The sequence below is a fragment of the Dryas octopetala genome, chromosome 1 (assembly GCF_963921425.1).
Source record: "Dryas octopetala chromosome 1, drDryOcto1.1, whole genome shotgun sequence".
Lineage (NCBI taxonomy): Eukaryota > Viridiplantae > Streptophyta > Magnoliopsida > Rosales > Rosaceae > Dryas > Dryas octopetala.
Window position 1 is genome coordinate 1,882,204 of NC_141366.1, and position 14,297 is coordinate 1,896,500.

A 14,297-nucleotide genomic window follows, 5' to 3' on the forward strand; every position below is an offset into this window, starting at 1 on the left:
CTTATTGTATTGTTATTGTTTTTTTTTTATAAGGTTGCTGTGTTCTTTTTAGTGAAACGGAATTCAGTAAAGGTGTAACTGTTTTAGTGAAGTGTAATTGTTTTAGTAAATGTGTAATTGTTTTTTAATTAAGGTGTAATTGCATTTTAGTCGAGGTGTAATTGTTTCATCACTTAATTCAGTTTCAGTAAGTGAATTCATAACTGAATTCTTCAATTTAGTGTAACTGAATTTCTGAAATTCAGTTTCAGTGTAATTGAATTCTTAAAATTCAGTTTCAGTGTAACTGAATTTTTGAAATTCAGTTTTAGTGTAATGAAATTCAATTTCAGTGTTTGATTTTAGTTTTAGTGAAATATTGAGTTTTAGCAAAAACTTCAATTCAAAAAAAAAAAAAAACAGTTTCACCAAAATACAGTTACAGTGACATCAGCATGTGTCAGCATGCGTCAGCGCGCGTCAGCATGCGTCAGCGCGCGTCAGAAGGGTAATTTAGGATTATAAGTTTTAGGAGGTTTAGAAAGAGTTTCTAGATGGGTGGGGGTTTAGACAAATTTTTTTGGTGAGTAGGGTGTTTAAAATTAGGCACTGTTTTAATATTTCTATTGCCACTCAATTATTTCCAATGTTTTATTTTGGATTTTGCTTCTTTTTTCTTTTTTTTTTGTTGAGAATCTTGGCTTTTGCTTAATTAATTCATTATATTATCTGAATTTTGTTTAACATCTTATATAGAGAAACATGATATTTCTCATGGATGATGATATTGTTGAAATTAAGCCCTAGAACATTTGTAGACCCACCTAATGATGCCTGATTCTAACCCAATACAGAAGTTGGGTTTTTAAATCTCTAAAGCCAGCTTAAGGAAATCAAAGCTTAATATAAGGCCATGAGGTATTCTATATAACAAACCTCTTTTCCCATGGCATATAAGCAATGCAAAATTAGAAAATGTATAGAAATGGAGGATAAAGAAAAAACTAGGTTGGTTGACATTTAGCCATTTAATTATTGTCAGGATGCTATCAATATTTATTGAAAATATTGTGTGCATTTATTTAGTTGACCAATTAAATGACTAAATGGTTTCTAATTTAATTTGAAATTATGATATTTTAAAATGGACATAAAAAAGAATGGATCATGTTTCTTCTATTGGAAAGATACCCTTAGAACCCCTTGGTGTGTGTATTGTCATACAGCATTTTAGTTGGCTAAGAAGCTTGATTATAATGCAATAATCAGTTTCAATATCTTTGATTTTCATTTGAAGACAAGCAATTCAAGTACAAAATGAACAATATCAACAACCAACTCATGTAGCATAGCAAGCCTTTTCTACTAATTAAGGATTTCTTAGTTTGATCTTGATTGGGAGACCCATGGATGGGTATGGCATTGGTTGACGGGTTATTCCTTCCTCAGGGTACACCTGTGACCATTCAAACATGGTCACCAAGTTGTGGATGGTAGTGAGTACTTCCACTCTAGCAAACTCATTTCCTATGCAAGTGTGAAGGCCTCCCCCAAATGGAATATAAGCATAGGGAGGGATTGGCTTTGATGGGTTCTCAAACCTTGATGGATCAAACTCTGTGGGTTTGTCAAATATATCTTTGTCCATGTGAGTTCCACAGGCCACCCAAAACACCTGCAGGTGCATATATGCAAAACCCAAATCAATGCTAATTCTAAATAATTAGATAATTCACAAGAAAATTAATTAAGCTGTGATTATTTGAAGATGGTGATCAAAATTCAGAAATGTTACCTGCCATCCTTTGGGAATGTCATAACCACCATATTCAGTGTCTTTAAGTGTTTTTCTAAAGCTGCCAAACACAGGAGGGATCACCCTCATCAACTCTCGGGCAACTCTCCATGTGTATTTCATCTTTTGTATCTCAGCCCATGTTAGCCTATCTTCGGTTCCCTCCCTCTTCCTTAAAATGTCCATTTGTTCTAAAAGCAATGAAAAAACAAAGAAATTAAGTGGGAAAGAGACACAAATTTGGCATAAGCAAAATAGTAATATATACTAGAACACCCTGACCAGATTAGCAGATTATATGATTAATTGATGTGTACAAGTACAACCCACCTGCCAGAGTGTGATCAGCCAGAAAATATGGTTTCTCTGACATTATTATGATATGATATATATGGATAGTTACCTTCCAAGACTTTCTTGTAGATCTCAGAGTCTGTGGACAGCTTCCATATCATAAGGCTTAGAAGAATTGCTGAAGTGTCATAACTAGCTATCATTAAGGTGACATAATTATCCATGATCAGATCATCAGAAACAGGTTGTTGATTTTCATCTCTTAATGACAGCAAGCAAGAGAACACATCACTTGTAGGGCTCAACTTCCCTTTTGAAAGCTCCTCCCTTCTTTCCTTGAGAATTGGAAAAATCTGATTGACGATCCTTGACCTGGCTCTTAGACCTCTCCAGTAAACAGTGCCAGGCAAATTAACAGGAAGGGACCAAACTGCTTTGAAGGCTAAAGAAAAGTCATCAAACAAAACCTCCCTAGTGTGCTCATCCTTGATGCCAAAAAGGATGCTGGATGCTATGTTAAATGTTAGTTTCTTCATGGTGACCACAGCTTTTATGGTGTCTTTGTTTTCTGTTTCTCTTAGTAACATGGTCTTGATTAATCCATCCATCTGTTTGATATAGTTCTGAAGACTTTCAGGCTTTAAGAAGCTCACCATTGCTCCCTTTACCAATCTGTACCTGCATATATGCACCATATATACATATATAACCTCATCATACTCAACCAAAAATGAAATACCAAACGTGTTATGTTGTCAAATTGTTAATCCGAAATATACATTCAAAAGAGTTCAGCAAATTATTGATAGTCTAACGACATAATATATCTAACTGTTTGGCAAAAGAATATTTGATTACAAATTGAAGGGGGCTATTACCTTGACCCTGTAAGCAAAAATATATTTTGCTTTCCAGCAATGGCTACCAGGGTGACAGGTTGCTTGGCAGCAAGAACATCATCTTCAGCCCCAAGTACAAACTTGTTACCTGCTTGGCCAATAACAATCACAGTTGGAGAACCCATCAAACAGGTTTTGAACACTGGACCATGTTTTGATATTCTTTCTTCCAGCCATTCAGGGCCTCGATCTTGTGTCTGTGCTTGAACAAAGCTCAATGTCTCTCCTATTAAGGGAAACCCCAGAGACCCTCCTGGGAGATTTTTGCTCTGACGTTTAAACAGAATTTTTGAGAGGAAGAAAGCTACAGTTAAAGTGATTGCAATCACTGCAATGAAAGCCATGTTTGAATAATACAGAGTGACAATTAACCCAACTACATAAATATACATCCATGGCCGGCACAAAACTTGAAAATGCCTAGGAATTAGGAATTAAAACTGAGATGAAGGTGACAAATTGCAAGTGATATGGCAAATATTATAATCAAGCAACAAAAGTAAACGATAACACAAAAGCCTACAAAAATATTGGTGAGCTCATCATGCCGGCCATATATAGTTGGTTATAGAGGTGTGACTGGCTGTGATAGACATGTAAGTATCCCAAGCATATACTTGTAAGTATATAAGTGATATTTATATTTTACTATGTATGTGGGAATAACCATTGGATCTATAGACACATAAGTGGTAGCTCTCTCCATCTTATGATTTTATTTTTATTTATTTTTTATGAATTCTAAAACTATGGAAGGTATGTGATGTAGACTAGGAAGTGTGTCCAATGAATATCAACCTGTTCACCAATGGACATAATCATGTTCTTGTCAGCTCCGCTAACTATGGGGCTGAGAATGAACTCATCAACTTTAGTTTCAGAGACATTGATATGGGGCTTATTTTTATGCATTACAAATTCAAAATTTTGTCAGTGCCACATGGATAATGCCTAAAATTACATGGTAGTATTGACATGGCTGTCACTTGAGCAAAAATGTCTGCAAATATACTATGTTAGAAAAAAGTGGGTTTCAGTTTTGTCACGTCATTATTTAATCTCATAATATGTTATTATTTAATCTCATAACAATGAAATATAAGAATCAATTTATACAAATTGAAAGTTATAATTTGCTCTATTTTTTATGAATAATGCTATACTTACCACATTTCTTATACCACATTCTTATACCATCTCACGTGTCATTACTTTATTGAACAGAGTTTTTCTTTTTCTTTTTGGGTTTTTATTTTTATTTTTTAGTATCCAATGTATGAATGCCATGTAAGTTGCCACATAAGGTGGTATGAAATTATGGTATAAAAATGTGGTATATCTAGCAGTACTGATTTTTTATTCCACATACAAGGATTTGGTTGCTATTAAGATAACATTACTTTAAAAAAAAAAAAGATTACGATTTTTTTTTGCAAAGAGGGAAGAATGGAAAGAAAAGAAAAAGAAATTAAAAAGAAAAACAGAAGAGAGTGAATGAATAATTCCTCGTGTCAAAGGAGCTGCGAAACACATGGCCACATGGGGGTGAGGGTGAGGGTGAGGAGGGACGCACAAAGCCACAAGAATGTCCACAGAAACAACAAGGCCAATGCAACAAGATCCACATTCGAACCCGAACCCGAATATCATCCCGAACGACCCGAATTCCCTCCCTCCAATTCCACTTCCCGGAAGCATTGCCATTCATGCCAATGAAGCTTCTGGAGAAGCTGCTTCTTCTGTTACTCCTCCTTCCAAGAATCACGTAGCTCCACAACCACAACTGCCGTTGTTCGCCAACGTTGCCACCTCATCATCGTCGTCGTCCACCGCATCGTTGGCAATGCTGGGCAATTGCAACCACCCCTTTATCAGGGGAGGACCTGATGGCCATAGGAGGGCCCACTCCGAGGTCAGCTTCCGGTTGCCGGAGGACATTATGGATCCGTTCCACGGCGGATCGTCGACGGCGAGCTTGGAGGAGATTGGATCCGAGGAGGACCTCTTCTCCACCTACATAGACCTCGACAAGCTCGGCGGGAGTGGGACCGATTCCGCGGATCAGAGCGGTGGTGGTGGTGGCGAGGGAGAGCAAAGGCCGTCCAGGCACAGGCATAGCAGCTCCGTCGATGCCTCGTCCACGTCCACCGGTGTGTTTGGGGAGGTCATGGATGCCAAGAAGGCAATGCCTCCTGACAAGCTCGCTGAGCTCTGGACCCTTGATCCCAAGCGTGCCAAAAGGTCTGCACATTTTTTTCTTTTTCTTTTTGTTCCTTCATTTTCCTGGGGAAAAAATGGAGTCAGCAGTAGTTTTCTTTCTTGTGTTTGGTTGCCGAGAAAATGCGGAAAGTGAATGAATCTTGTTTGGGTTAATTTGGTATTGCATTGAATTTGAGAAACCTTTAGCAGCAGTTCTAGTGATCTCCTAGCGCGTAGGCGATGATTAAGTAGCTTCCCTCAAACTATGCATTGAAATTGAGTGTTTTACTAGAATCCAACTGCATTGAGGTTGTATTTGAAGAATAATAATTAGATCAAACTTGGAAATATGTGGATCTGTTGAATCGAAATTCAACCATTTTCCTACTTTTAGATTCATTCATAAGCTGATGCATCATAGTTTTCATATTCATAGTTTCAGATACTGCTTTGTTTTTATGTTATATGGTTTTGCAGGCATGAAATGTATGCACCTTTATTTAGATGATAGTATGGTTTGGCCAATGGTTGTAGGACCTAATGGCTCCTTCCCCTTTATTCTGGTGTCTGATGCTGAGTACTGGATTCTCACATTTTAATTGTTACATGTAGGATACTGGCTAATCGGCAGTCTGCTGCTCGCTCAAAAGAGAGGAAGGCCCGTTATATACAAGAACTTGAGCGCAAAGTTCAGACCCTTCAAACAGAAGCAACCACTCTTTCTGCCCAACTCACACTATTCCAGGTTTGTTTTGTTCTGTTTTTGCAGCTTTCTTTAACTGGACCGATATGTGTAGTTTGTACAACCGGTTGTGAACTTGTGACATCACCACATTAAAATAGAACACAATAACTCTCACTTGGACCATTTATTGTGATCCAACTTTGTCAATCACTCTTGTGTATTTCTAGATTGATGGATGGCATGCAATATTTTAAAAATGATATTGCAATATAAAGAAAAAGTCTTTTCATCAATAGAAACAAAGGGATACTTGTGGAGTAAGTATTTTTAATATCACTTCATTAATTCATCCTCTGCTGCAATGTTTTGTTATTATTTAGCCTTCTTCCAGTTGCTAGCAGTGTTTTTCTGTACGCTTGCACACACACATATACACACAAATGTCTATTAATTTGTTGAAGGTTTATGACTCTTTTATTTTTTTGTCTTATATAGAGGGACACAACTGGTCTGAGTACTGAAAACACAGAGCTGAAGCTTCGTTTACAAGCTATGGAGCAACAAGCTCAGTTGCGCGATGGTAAGCAACATGCCAACTTGTATCATATTTAATACTTGAAAAGGATATTTAAATGTTTACTATCTCTAAAGAAAATAGCCCATTTTATGCAATGGGTACTGATTCTGTTTGAAATTTGTCATACAGCTCTAAATGAAGCACTGAAGAAGGAGGTTGAGAGGCTCAAGATGGCCACAGGGGAGATGATGAGCCCTTCTGAATCATTCAACTTGGGAATAAACCAGATGTCATACAACCACCCATCAGCTTATTTTCCACTTGCAGAACAACCAGGACCTGCTGGTCACCAGAACATGCAGTTGCCTCAATTCAATCATTCCCAGTCTACTATGCCAACCCACCAAATGCATCAGTCAAATTCTCATACTCTTTCAGATATTATGCAGAACGGTCCTGTTGGTCAGTTACAGGGGCTTGACATCAGTAGCAAACCATCAGCTCTCGTCAAGTCTGAAGGCCCCTCGCTTTCTGCAAGTGAAAGTAGTACCACTTTTTGACTTAAACTGGCTGCTGAGCTGCTGACCTTCTGACTTGTCCCCGGAACGCTGTCTGGTAGATTGTTTATAGATTGACATCCAATCACTTAGAGAGGATGCTCTATATTTATTTCATTATTTATTACATTTGTGTTAAGAATTCATTCTTAATTGTGTATTCTTAGGGCTGTTCCCCAAAAAGGGGAATGGAAGGTCACTCCCATGGAAGTGGGATGTTCCTCAATATTGAATTTTTTGTCTATGGGGAGCTTTAAAATGTAGGAATGTAAGGTCATTCCCATGGAAGTGGTTATGCTTTCATTATAGCATTCTCTTCCTTTTTATTTTCTTTATTTAATACCTTGTAAACTTTGTGCACTACTGTGATTGTTTTATCTCAATTTTGGAATGCCATGCATCTTTTAACTCCTGCTCCTTTGTAGAATCTTGTTCTATATTTTTCAAGAGTGATAACCTCTTCGGATTAGGCAGTGTGGCCCCAACAGGATAATGCTAGGCCTACAAGTATTTGGCCATGTGGGGTGTACAGTATATATTCAGTCACAGCATGTGCTTGTCATATGAAAAATATGGACATGACTACATGAGAGAGACTTGTGCCCATCTTTCTATCTCTATAGGCAAATAAAAGTAGAAAGCTTAGGAGTTCGGACTTAGCACTAATCGCGCCTGTAATTAAGTGATTTGATGGCAATTGTTTATGCATCCTCCTTCTCTGACTTCTCTCATTAATTTACAAATACATCCTACGTGTACAATTCTCTCATTAATTCACATCATGTGAGAGGCGTATTGTTTTGGAAGAAGCATTGTTTATAATTTTCCCTGCTACTTGAGTCATTTGGGGATCACATTCATAATTATTAAATGTGATCCCCAAATACAAAACCATAGAAATGATTAAATTAATTATAATCATTTTGTAATCGTATATAAAAGGGGAGCATTTTATTCTGATAGTAGTTCATAATTTGGATTACATACGATTCATACAAACAATATGATCCCCAAGAACCACAAAAGCATTGTGCTAATTTAAACATATGACGCTTCTCTAGCTAGCTTCCCGGAAGCTTTATTCTCATTCTCCTACTTAAGAGTTAAGACTCTGCAATATTACTTCAATGGATTCAGCTTACCCTGAAAAGAATTTGCATCAAAATATAATTAGTAGCTAGCCATGTAAACTTAGAGGAAAAAATTGGTAAAAGTAAAAATTCTTATGTGCAACAAGTGTACACAACGTTCTTTTTTCAATAACTGATCACGTGACTTAATTGTGAGAGATACAAAGTGTTATATACATTCGTAATATGCAAGAGTTTTCGGTATGTTAAGCGTACTCAGAGCAGTTAGTAGATGGATAAACTTTGTAGGGACAAGGAGAGCCACAAAGATCGCCAAGCGTGTTGATACGGTCATAGTCAATCCCAGGGATCCTTGCAGCCCCTTGTTGGATGCAAGTGCAGGCAGTTCTGCGGTCCTCTGTGGTATTTTGGGCAGCATTGAGGCTCTTTATGCCGGCACAACAATCTGGAGGCACGATCCCTCCAAATACACCAAAGGGGATGCATGGAGTCAGCAAGGTTGTCACCTGACCGCAAGTTACGGTTGCATTGATGACATAAGGAGCAGTCACTACCATGCATACTAGTACCGCCATGAATGCTACCTCACACACTGCAAACCTGGCCATAGCTACCTAGCTGCTACTCTTTTCCTTTGCTTTAGGTTTGGGCGCAGAAACACACATGTTTTTGGCCTTTATATAGAGTACCAATTGGCAAGGAAGAGTGTGATGAGCCAAGTGGAGGGTCTTGGTCCTCCCTCTACGGAATATGACAAGTGGCATAACACAAAACAAAACAAAACAAAACATGTGTTAGCTTCGTATACACTACTGAATTATCAATAATGTTTGAATCCTTACTAGTACCCACAATTTGACTCCTAAATCATGACATATATAACTATTAAGAGAAAAAAAAAATAATGTGTCAAATTGTAATTGGCTAGTAACGAAAAATGATTAGAATCAAGCATTTTTCTTGATTTATTCACGTATAGCTTAAATTTTTAGGTCCAATAATTGTGCGATTGGGTATCCGATTGGGTTTTAAGAGTACTAGGAGTATAATTGTCTGTTAGTAGTTAGTCATAGGGCTGCTGGGGGAATTCAGCAATTTTCCGAGTACGTAGCAATGGCCCAAGGAAATTGTTGGAAAAAATAAAATTCAAAGGGTCCCGAGCCTTCTTGTGGAAAAGGGTTCCTTGAGTGAGTTGGTTGTGGAACTTGATCAATCGATCGATCGGGAGTTCGGGACACATTATTGTATAAATGACAAATTAAGGACATGAGCTAGAGATCAATCCAACTTTAATTTTTCATACAGTGAAATGAAGCTTCCATGCATATCTCTCCCACGGTCCCACCACCTTGTTCGATTCTCTAACTCTCAGTTGATGACCACCATACATATATGTAATGTGTACAACCACATATACAATGTATGTTTGTGTGTGTGTCTAATCAATTTTATATTAATTCAAACTTGGTTTTGTTGGCATTTGCTAATTACATGCGTGTCCACTACTCCACTTCCACGCAAAAACCCAAGATTCTGAGATATAAATTATAATAAGATCCTCTAAGGTCATTTTGAAATCTAATCGAAGATAACAATTTAGAGAATAATTTGCTGTGACAGGGCAGACTTGTGTAACAGTAAAGAGAGAAAGAGAGAAGGAGAGGAGAGAGAGAAAGGGATACCCCAGCTGTATCTCGCACACATGTAAGTCCCTCTCAACAATTTAATCAGATGGCCCATGTTTGAGGTGAGTGTGCTGAATTGTAACCTCCAAAGTAGAAAACTAAACCACAGTTAGTGGGTTACCACGTTTTCTATATGAACAGTTGGTATCATTTCATTATGCTTAAATTTAAGCCATTTTGTCAATCTAAGTTGACCCACATGTACATACAGCATTCATAGGAACATATACACAGATATTACTCAAAAAATCCTACTCCTGTAAGCTGATAAAGAAAACTACAAAAATTACCTTTCAACCACATCCTCCTGTTGTTGTAGATATCATGCTAAGGCTAAGGTAAACTACAGCTCTAATATGCTAATAGATGAACAAAATACAAGTGGCAGACTATTCACAGGTGTCTCTATCTCGTCATATTTCTCCACTTGTCCTTCAAATCAACCTGAAAATAGTAACCTGTCTTAAAATTGTTACAGAATAAATTAATGTATAAAGCCAAAAACCATTGCAAATAGTACACAATTAGGGTACCTCAGTTCTCTCTTCAAATATATCGCGGTGGTGATTTAGAATGAACTTCCAATTTCCTTTACCATACCTGCATTAGAAAGGACTACAACAATGAGAACTTAAAAACCCACAATTCAAACAATACCAAAGAGAGCTAGTAAGTTGTAAGATAGAAGCATGATAGCTAGTAAGTTGTAAGGACACATAATTCTCCCCAAACCAAAGAAATTTTTTCTTTAAAGACATGGGAAACAAAAAGGCCCCTTTCACAAGAAGAAGCTGGAGATTAAGGATGCAAATAATTCTTTGCCGTATAAGAACAAGCACGTACGTCTGCACAGCCTGCCTTAAGGTGTCTTCTTCCCATAAGCTCCATCTCTTAACTTTTCTCCTCTTAGATAATCTGTTATTCTCATACTTCTTCAATGGAGAAACAGCATGCCTTTTTGGGCTAGGTAGGTGAAGCCTGCTGGCATCTTTCGTTGTTCCTTCATGTGACATATCTACTGAGTCATCCCACTGTAAAAACAAATCTCAACATGAATAAACAAATTTATAAGCAAACAGAACCACAAAATTTTGGGAGGAAATCAATAGAACAAACAACTGAAGAAAATTGCTATCACCAGAGCACCTCATGGATTCAGCATAAAATTTACTAGGAGTCTGTTATGTTCCCCTTGCCAAAAAAAAGAAGGAATATGAAGATGCATATACAACACAAATTAACTAACAGAAAAACATGAACATAACTACCTCATAAGTATAACAAACAACACAGATCAAAATCCATTCACAACATAATATTGGCCCCATGCACAACGTAGTAACTTGAATGGAGCCATCAGATTAGAACAGAAAAACTTGAACATAACTACCTCAAAAGTACGGGCAGTACTATTACGTTGCATCAAGCTAGGTAGAGGAACATTAGAAGATGGATTTCCAAGATTGGCATTGTCATTTTGAACAGACTCAGTGCCCTTTCCCTTGTCTACAGAAGGAATTGGTGCATCATTTTCTGTTCCACTGGGTTGGGGAACATCATTCTGATGACTGGAGGACAGATTTCCAAGATTGGCATTGTCAGTTTGAACAGGCTCAGTGCCCTTTCCCTTGTCCACAGACGGATTTGGTGCATCATTTTTTTTCCCACTAGGTTGGGGAACATCATTCTGATGAGTGGAGGACAGATTTCCAATATTATCATGATTGGATTGATCAGGCTCAGTGCTCTTCTCAACAGATGGATGCGCTGCACCTACATCTTTTCTACTTACATGACTCACAGATTTCATTACCAAATCAGATCTTAGAGTTTCAGCCACATGCAAAGACCCAGGAAGTGGGTCTGTGACTACTTCTTGTAGCTCCAAACCACTAGTAGATTTAAGTGCTTCTTGCACTTTGCTAACTTCAGGGGTAGACACGGAATCATATTTGCTATCTGATGCGTCAGTGCCCAAATCTTCAGCATCCCTAATCTTAACTGGTCCTCTAGTGCGTCTATGAAAAGCAAGATGCTTGCGTCTCAGCCCCACATTCCTCTGAATTTCTACAAGAAATAAAAAGGAAGAATAAAAAAACTGACATAGTAATTTAAAATCCAAGCCTGTGCAATAACTAAGCAAAATTACTATACAGGTGCATACATGATTTTCAATTACACAGGGTTGAGAGTTTGATATAAGAGAGAAAGAGCTCTATATCACTAAACAAATCAGAAACAGATTATGCACTTGAAAAAATAAAAGATAGCAATAAGTTTGGCAACAAGGACAAAAACTGGGAAACATTCGAGATGGTTAAAACCAAAAAACTGAGATAAAACAATACAGAGCACCCTCTCAACATCATTGGGCATAAACAAATGTCCCTGAAACTAACTCTATCTCTGATAATGAAAAAAAGTACCTTTATCCTTCGTTGCATGTTTAAAACTGAGACTCAATTCCCCATTCGCACTAGGCAAAGCCAAAGCTCTCTCATTCACTTCACCACACACATGATCAACACCGTTTATTTCTGCCCTATTCGTGAATCCAGCATCCATTTCAACCAAATCACTTGAACACAAGCCCTGGTTCGCATTAGGCGGCGAGCTCCCTGCCCCCACTTCCTGCAATCGGACCCCAGGACCCAATTCAGGACCATAACTCACATTAGCCCCATTCACAATTTGCGCCTCCAATTCACACCCATCATCCAAACTAGTCTCGGTTGTCATTTGCTCCACCGTTTCAGACCCATCACCCACATTAGTCTCATTTGTCATTTGCGCTTTCAATTCAGACCCATCACCCACATTAGTCTCATTTATCATTTGCGCCTTCAATTCAAACCCATCACCCACGTTAGCCCCGTTCTCTGACTGTGGCTCGAATCCAGAACCATTAGTCTCATTAGCCATTTGCCCCTCCAATTCAGACCCAGCACCCATATTAGCCCCATTTTCCATTTGCACCTCCAATTCAGACTTATCACCTGTATTATCCCCATTAGCCATTTGCGCCTCCAATTTAGACCCATCATCACCCACATTAGTCTCATTTGTCATTTGCACCTCCAATTCAGACCCATCATCCACAGTATCCCCATTCTCTGTTTGTGGCTCGAATTCAGACCCATCACCCACATTATCCCCATTTTCCGTTTGTGGCTCGAATTCAGACCCATCACCCACATTAGTCTCATTCGCCATTTCCGCCTCCAATTCAGACCTCTCACCCACATTAGCCCCACTCGCCATTTGCACCTCCAATTCAATTCCACCACCCACATTGGCCTCATTCGCCGCTGCAACCTGATCTCCTTCCAAGTCACAAACTTCCTTGGGCATGCTCAATCTAACAGCCCAAGTAATAAAGGGAGGACCCATTAGCGCCAAAGCTTCCTTCAAATAAACCGCAACCAATCTCAGCGCATCGTTCCTCGTGTTCATGCTCGATAACTTCTTCGACACGCTCAAATCCCAAACCGCCGCCTCGACCTCGTCCCTTCTTTGCATCAACTCGGCCGTGACCAGCTCGCTCTTCTTGGACCCTTCCAACAGCGCAACCCTCTCTCTACAAATCCGATCCACGGCCTCTAAGTACTTCCCGCTGGGCTTCCCCATGTCTGCCACAAGGAACTTGACCGTACAATCGGTGGCCACGGCGCAGTACGCGGCTTTCATGGAGTCGGTGGTGGCAATGCCATGGCTGAGGTCCAAATCTTCAATGGCTTCCAACGTTTCGAGGATGGTTTCAGAGACCGAAGCGTCGTAGACCTCGCACTCGATCGTTCGGAGGAGTACGGTCTTCCTCAAGCGCCAGTCTTGGCTCGAAAACGGTGCAACTGCGAGGACCCTCTTGGCCACGCACTCATTCTCGCGGTCTCGGACAAGGAGCTCGAGGATCCAACGCGAAGCGTCGGCGTCTGAGTCCATCAATATGATTTTTGAAGCCTAATTTGTGAGAAAGGCATGGAGCCTCAAAGATTGAAAGTTAGGGTTTTGAAGCGCGTTACTTTTCCTTATTTCAAAATTAGGGGTTTTGAAAATTTGAAGTGAAATTGGGGTTAACATATACAGAAGACGTTAGGGTTTAGGATTTTGAAAGGACAACCATGATCGTCGTAGAAAGGCTCAAACGACGAACGGACGCTCTGAACTTCGAATTTCGGGCTATATGTGATGATGGTGGACGAAGATTAACGTCTATGATCTTTAAATTAGGTGGGCCGACCCGAATCGCATTACAGCCCAAATTAGCACAGGTTGAGAACCGACTCAGAAAATAGGTTTGCATGTTTGGCAATGGTTTGAAGATCTAAAGTGCTTTCAAATACAGTGACCCAAAAAAAAAAAAGTCCTTTCAAATACACAAAATTCTTTCCGGTAAATTTGTAAAAAAGTATTTTTTTTATAATTAAAAAAAAACTTTTTAGTACTTTTCAAAGAAGCACAAAAAGCCTTTTAAAGTACATTAGCATGAAATATTTTGATTTTAGTCCATTTCTATATATATATAAATAGAATTTATTTTTGCTCACCACCATGATGAGCATTACCACCATGGTGGGTGGATGATATGTTACATGACTA

General features: G+C 38.8%; 4 protein-coding genes across 5 annotated transcripts; 1 reads left to right on the forward strand and 3 right to left on the reverse strand.

Moving 5' to 3' along the window:
- Positions 1-1,348: 1,348 nt before the first annotated feature.
- Positions 1,349-3,311, reverse strand: LOC147296244 (taxane 13-alpha-hydroxylase-like). The gene is made up of 4 exons (XM_086230044.1): positions 2,947-3,311; positions 2,178-2,746; positions 1,775-1,965; positions 1,349-1,654 (listed from the first exon to the last, which is right to left on the reverse strand). The coding sequence occupies exons 1-4, from the start codon at positions 3,309-3,311 to the stop codon at positions 1,349-1,351; spliced, it is 1,431 nt and encodes a 476-aa protein (XP_086086170.1).
- A 1,171-nt stretch (positions 3,312-4,482) lies between these two features.
- LOC147296245 (transcription factor RF2b-like) lies at positions 4,483-7,151 on the forward strand. Its single transcript, XM_086248049.1, has 4 exons — positions 4,483-5,208; positions 5,779-5,911; positions 6,347-6,431; positions 6,558-7,151. Exons 1-4 carry the CDS (start codon positions 4,553-4,555, stop codon positions 6,926-6,928), a joined length of 1,245 nt encoding a protein of 414 aa, XP_086104175.1. The 5' UTR covers positions 4,483-4,552; the 3' UTR covers positions 6,929-7,151.
- Positions 7,152-7,833: 682 nt separating this feature from the next.
- On the reverse strand, positions 7,834-8,683 carry LOC147296246 (non-specific lipid-transfer protein 1-like). The gene is made up of 2 exons (XM_086236492.1): positions 8,272-8,683; positions 7,834-8,068 (listed from the first exon to the last, which is right to left on the reverse strand). The coding sequence occupies exons 1-2, from the start codon at positions 8,622-8,624 to the stop codon at positions 8,059-8,061; spliced, it is 363 nt and encodes a 120-aa protein (XP_086092618.1). The 5' UTR covers positions 8,625-8,683; the 3' UTR covers positions 7,834-8,058.
- A 1,143-nt stretch (positions 8,684-9,826) lies between these two features.
- On the reverse strand, positions 9,827-13,968 carry LOC147296247 (uncharacterized). Of its 2 annotated transcripts, none has more exons than XM_086236473.1 (5): positions 12,128-13,968; positions 11,092-11,768; positions 10,545-10,732; positions 10,235-10,301; positions 9,827-10,145 (listed from the first exon to the last, which is right to left on the reverse strand). In XM_086236473.1, exons 1-5 carry the CDS (start codon positions 13,638-13,640, stop codon positions 10,107-10,109), a joined length of 2,484 nt encoding a protein of 827 aa, XP_086092599.1. In that variant the 5' UTR covers positions 13,641-13,968; the 3' UTR covers positions 9,827-10,106. The 2 variants fall into 2 exon arrangements, with proteins under 2 accessions (XP_086092599.1, XP_086092606.1); XM_086236480.1 differs by having other exon boundaries at positions 9,827-10,159.
- Positions 13,969-14,297: the final 329 nt, after the last annotated feature.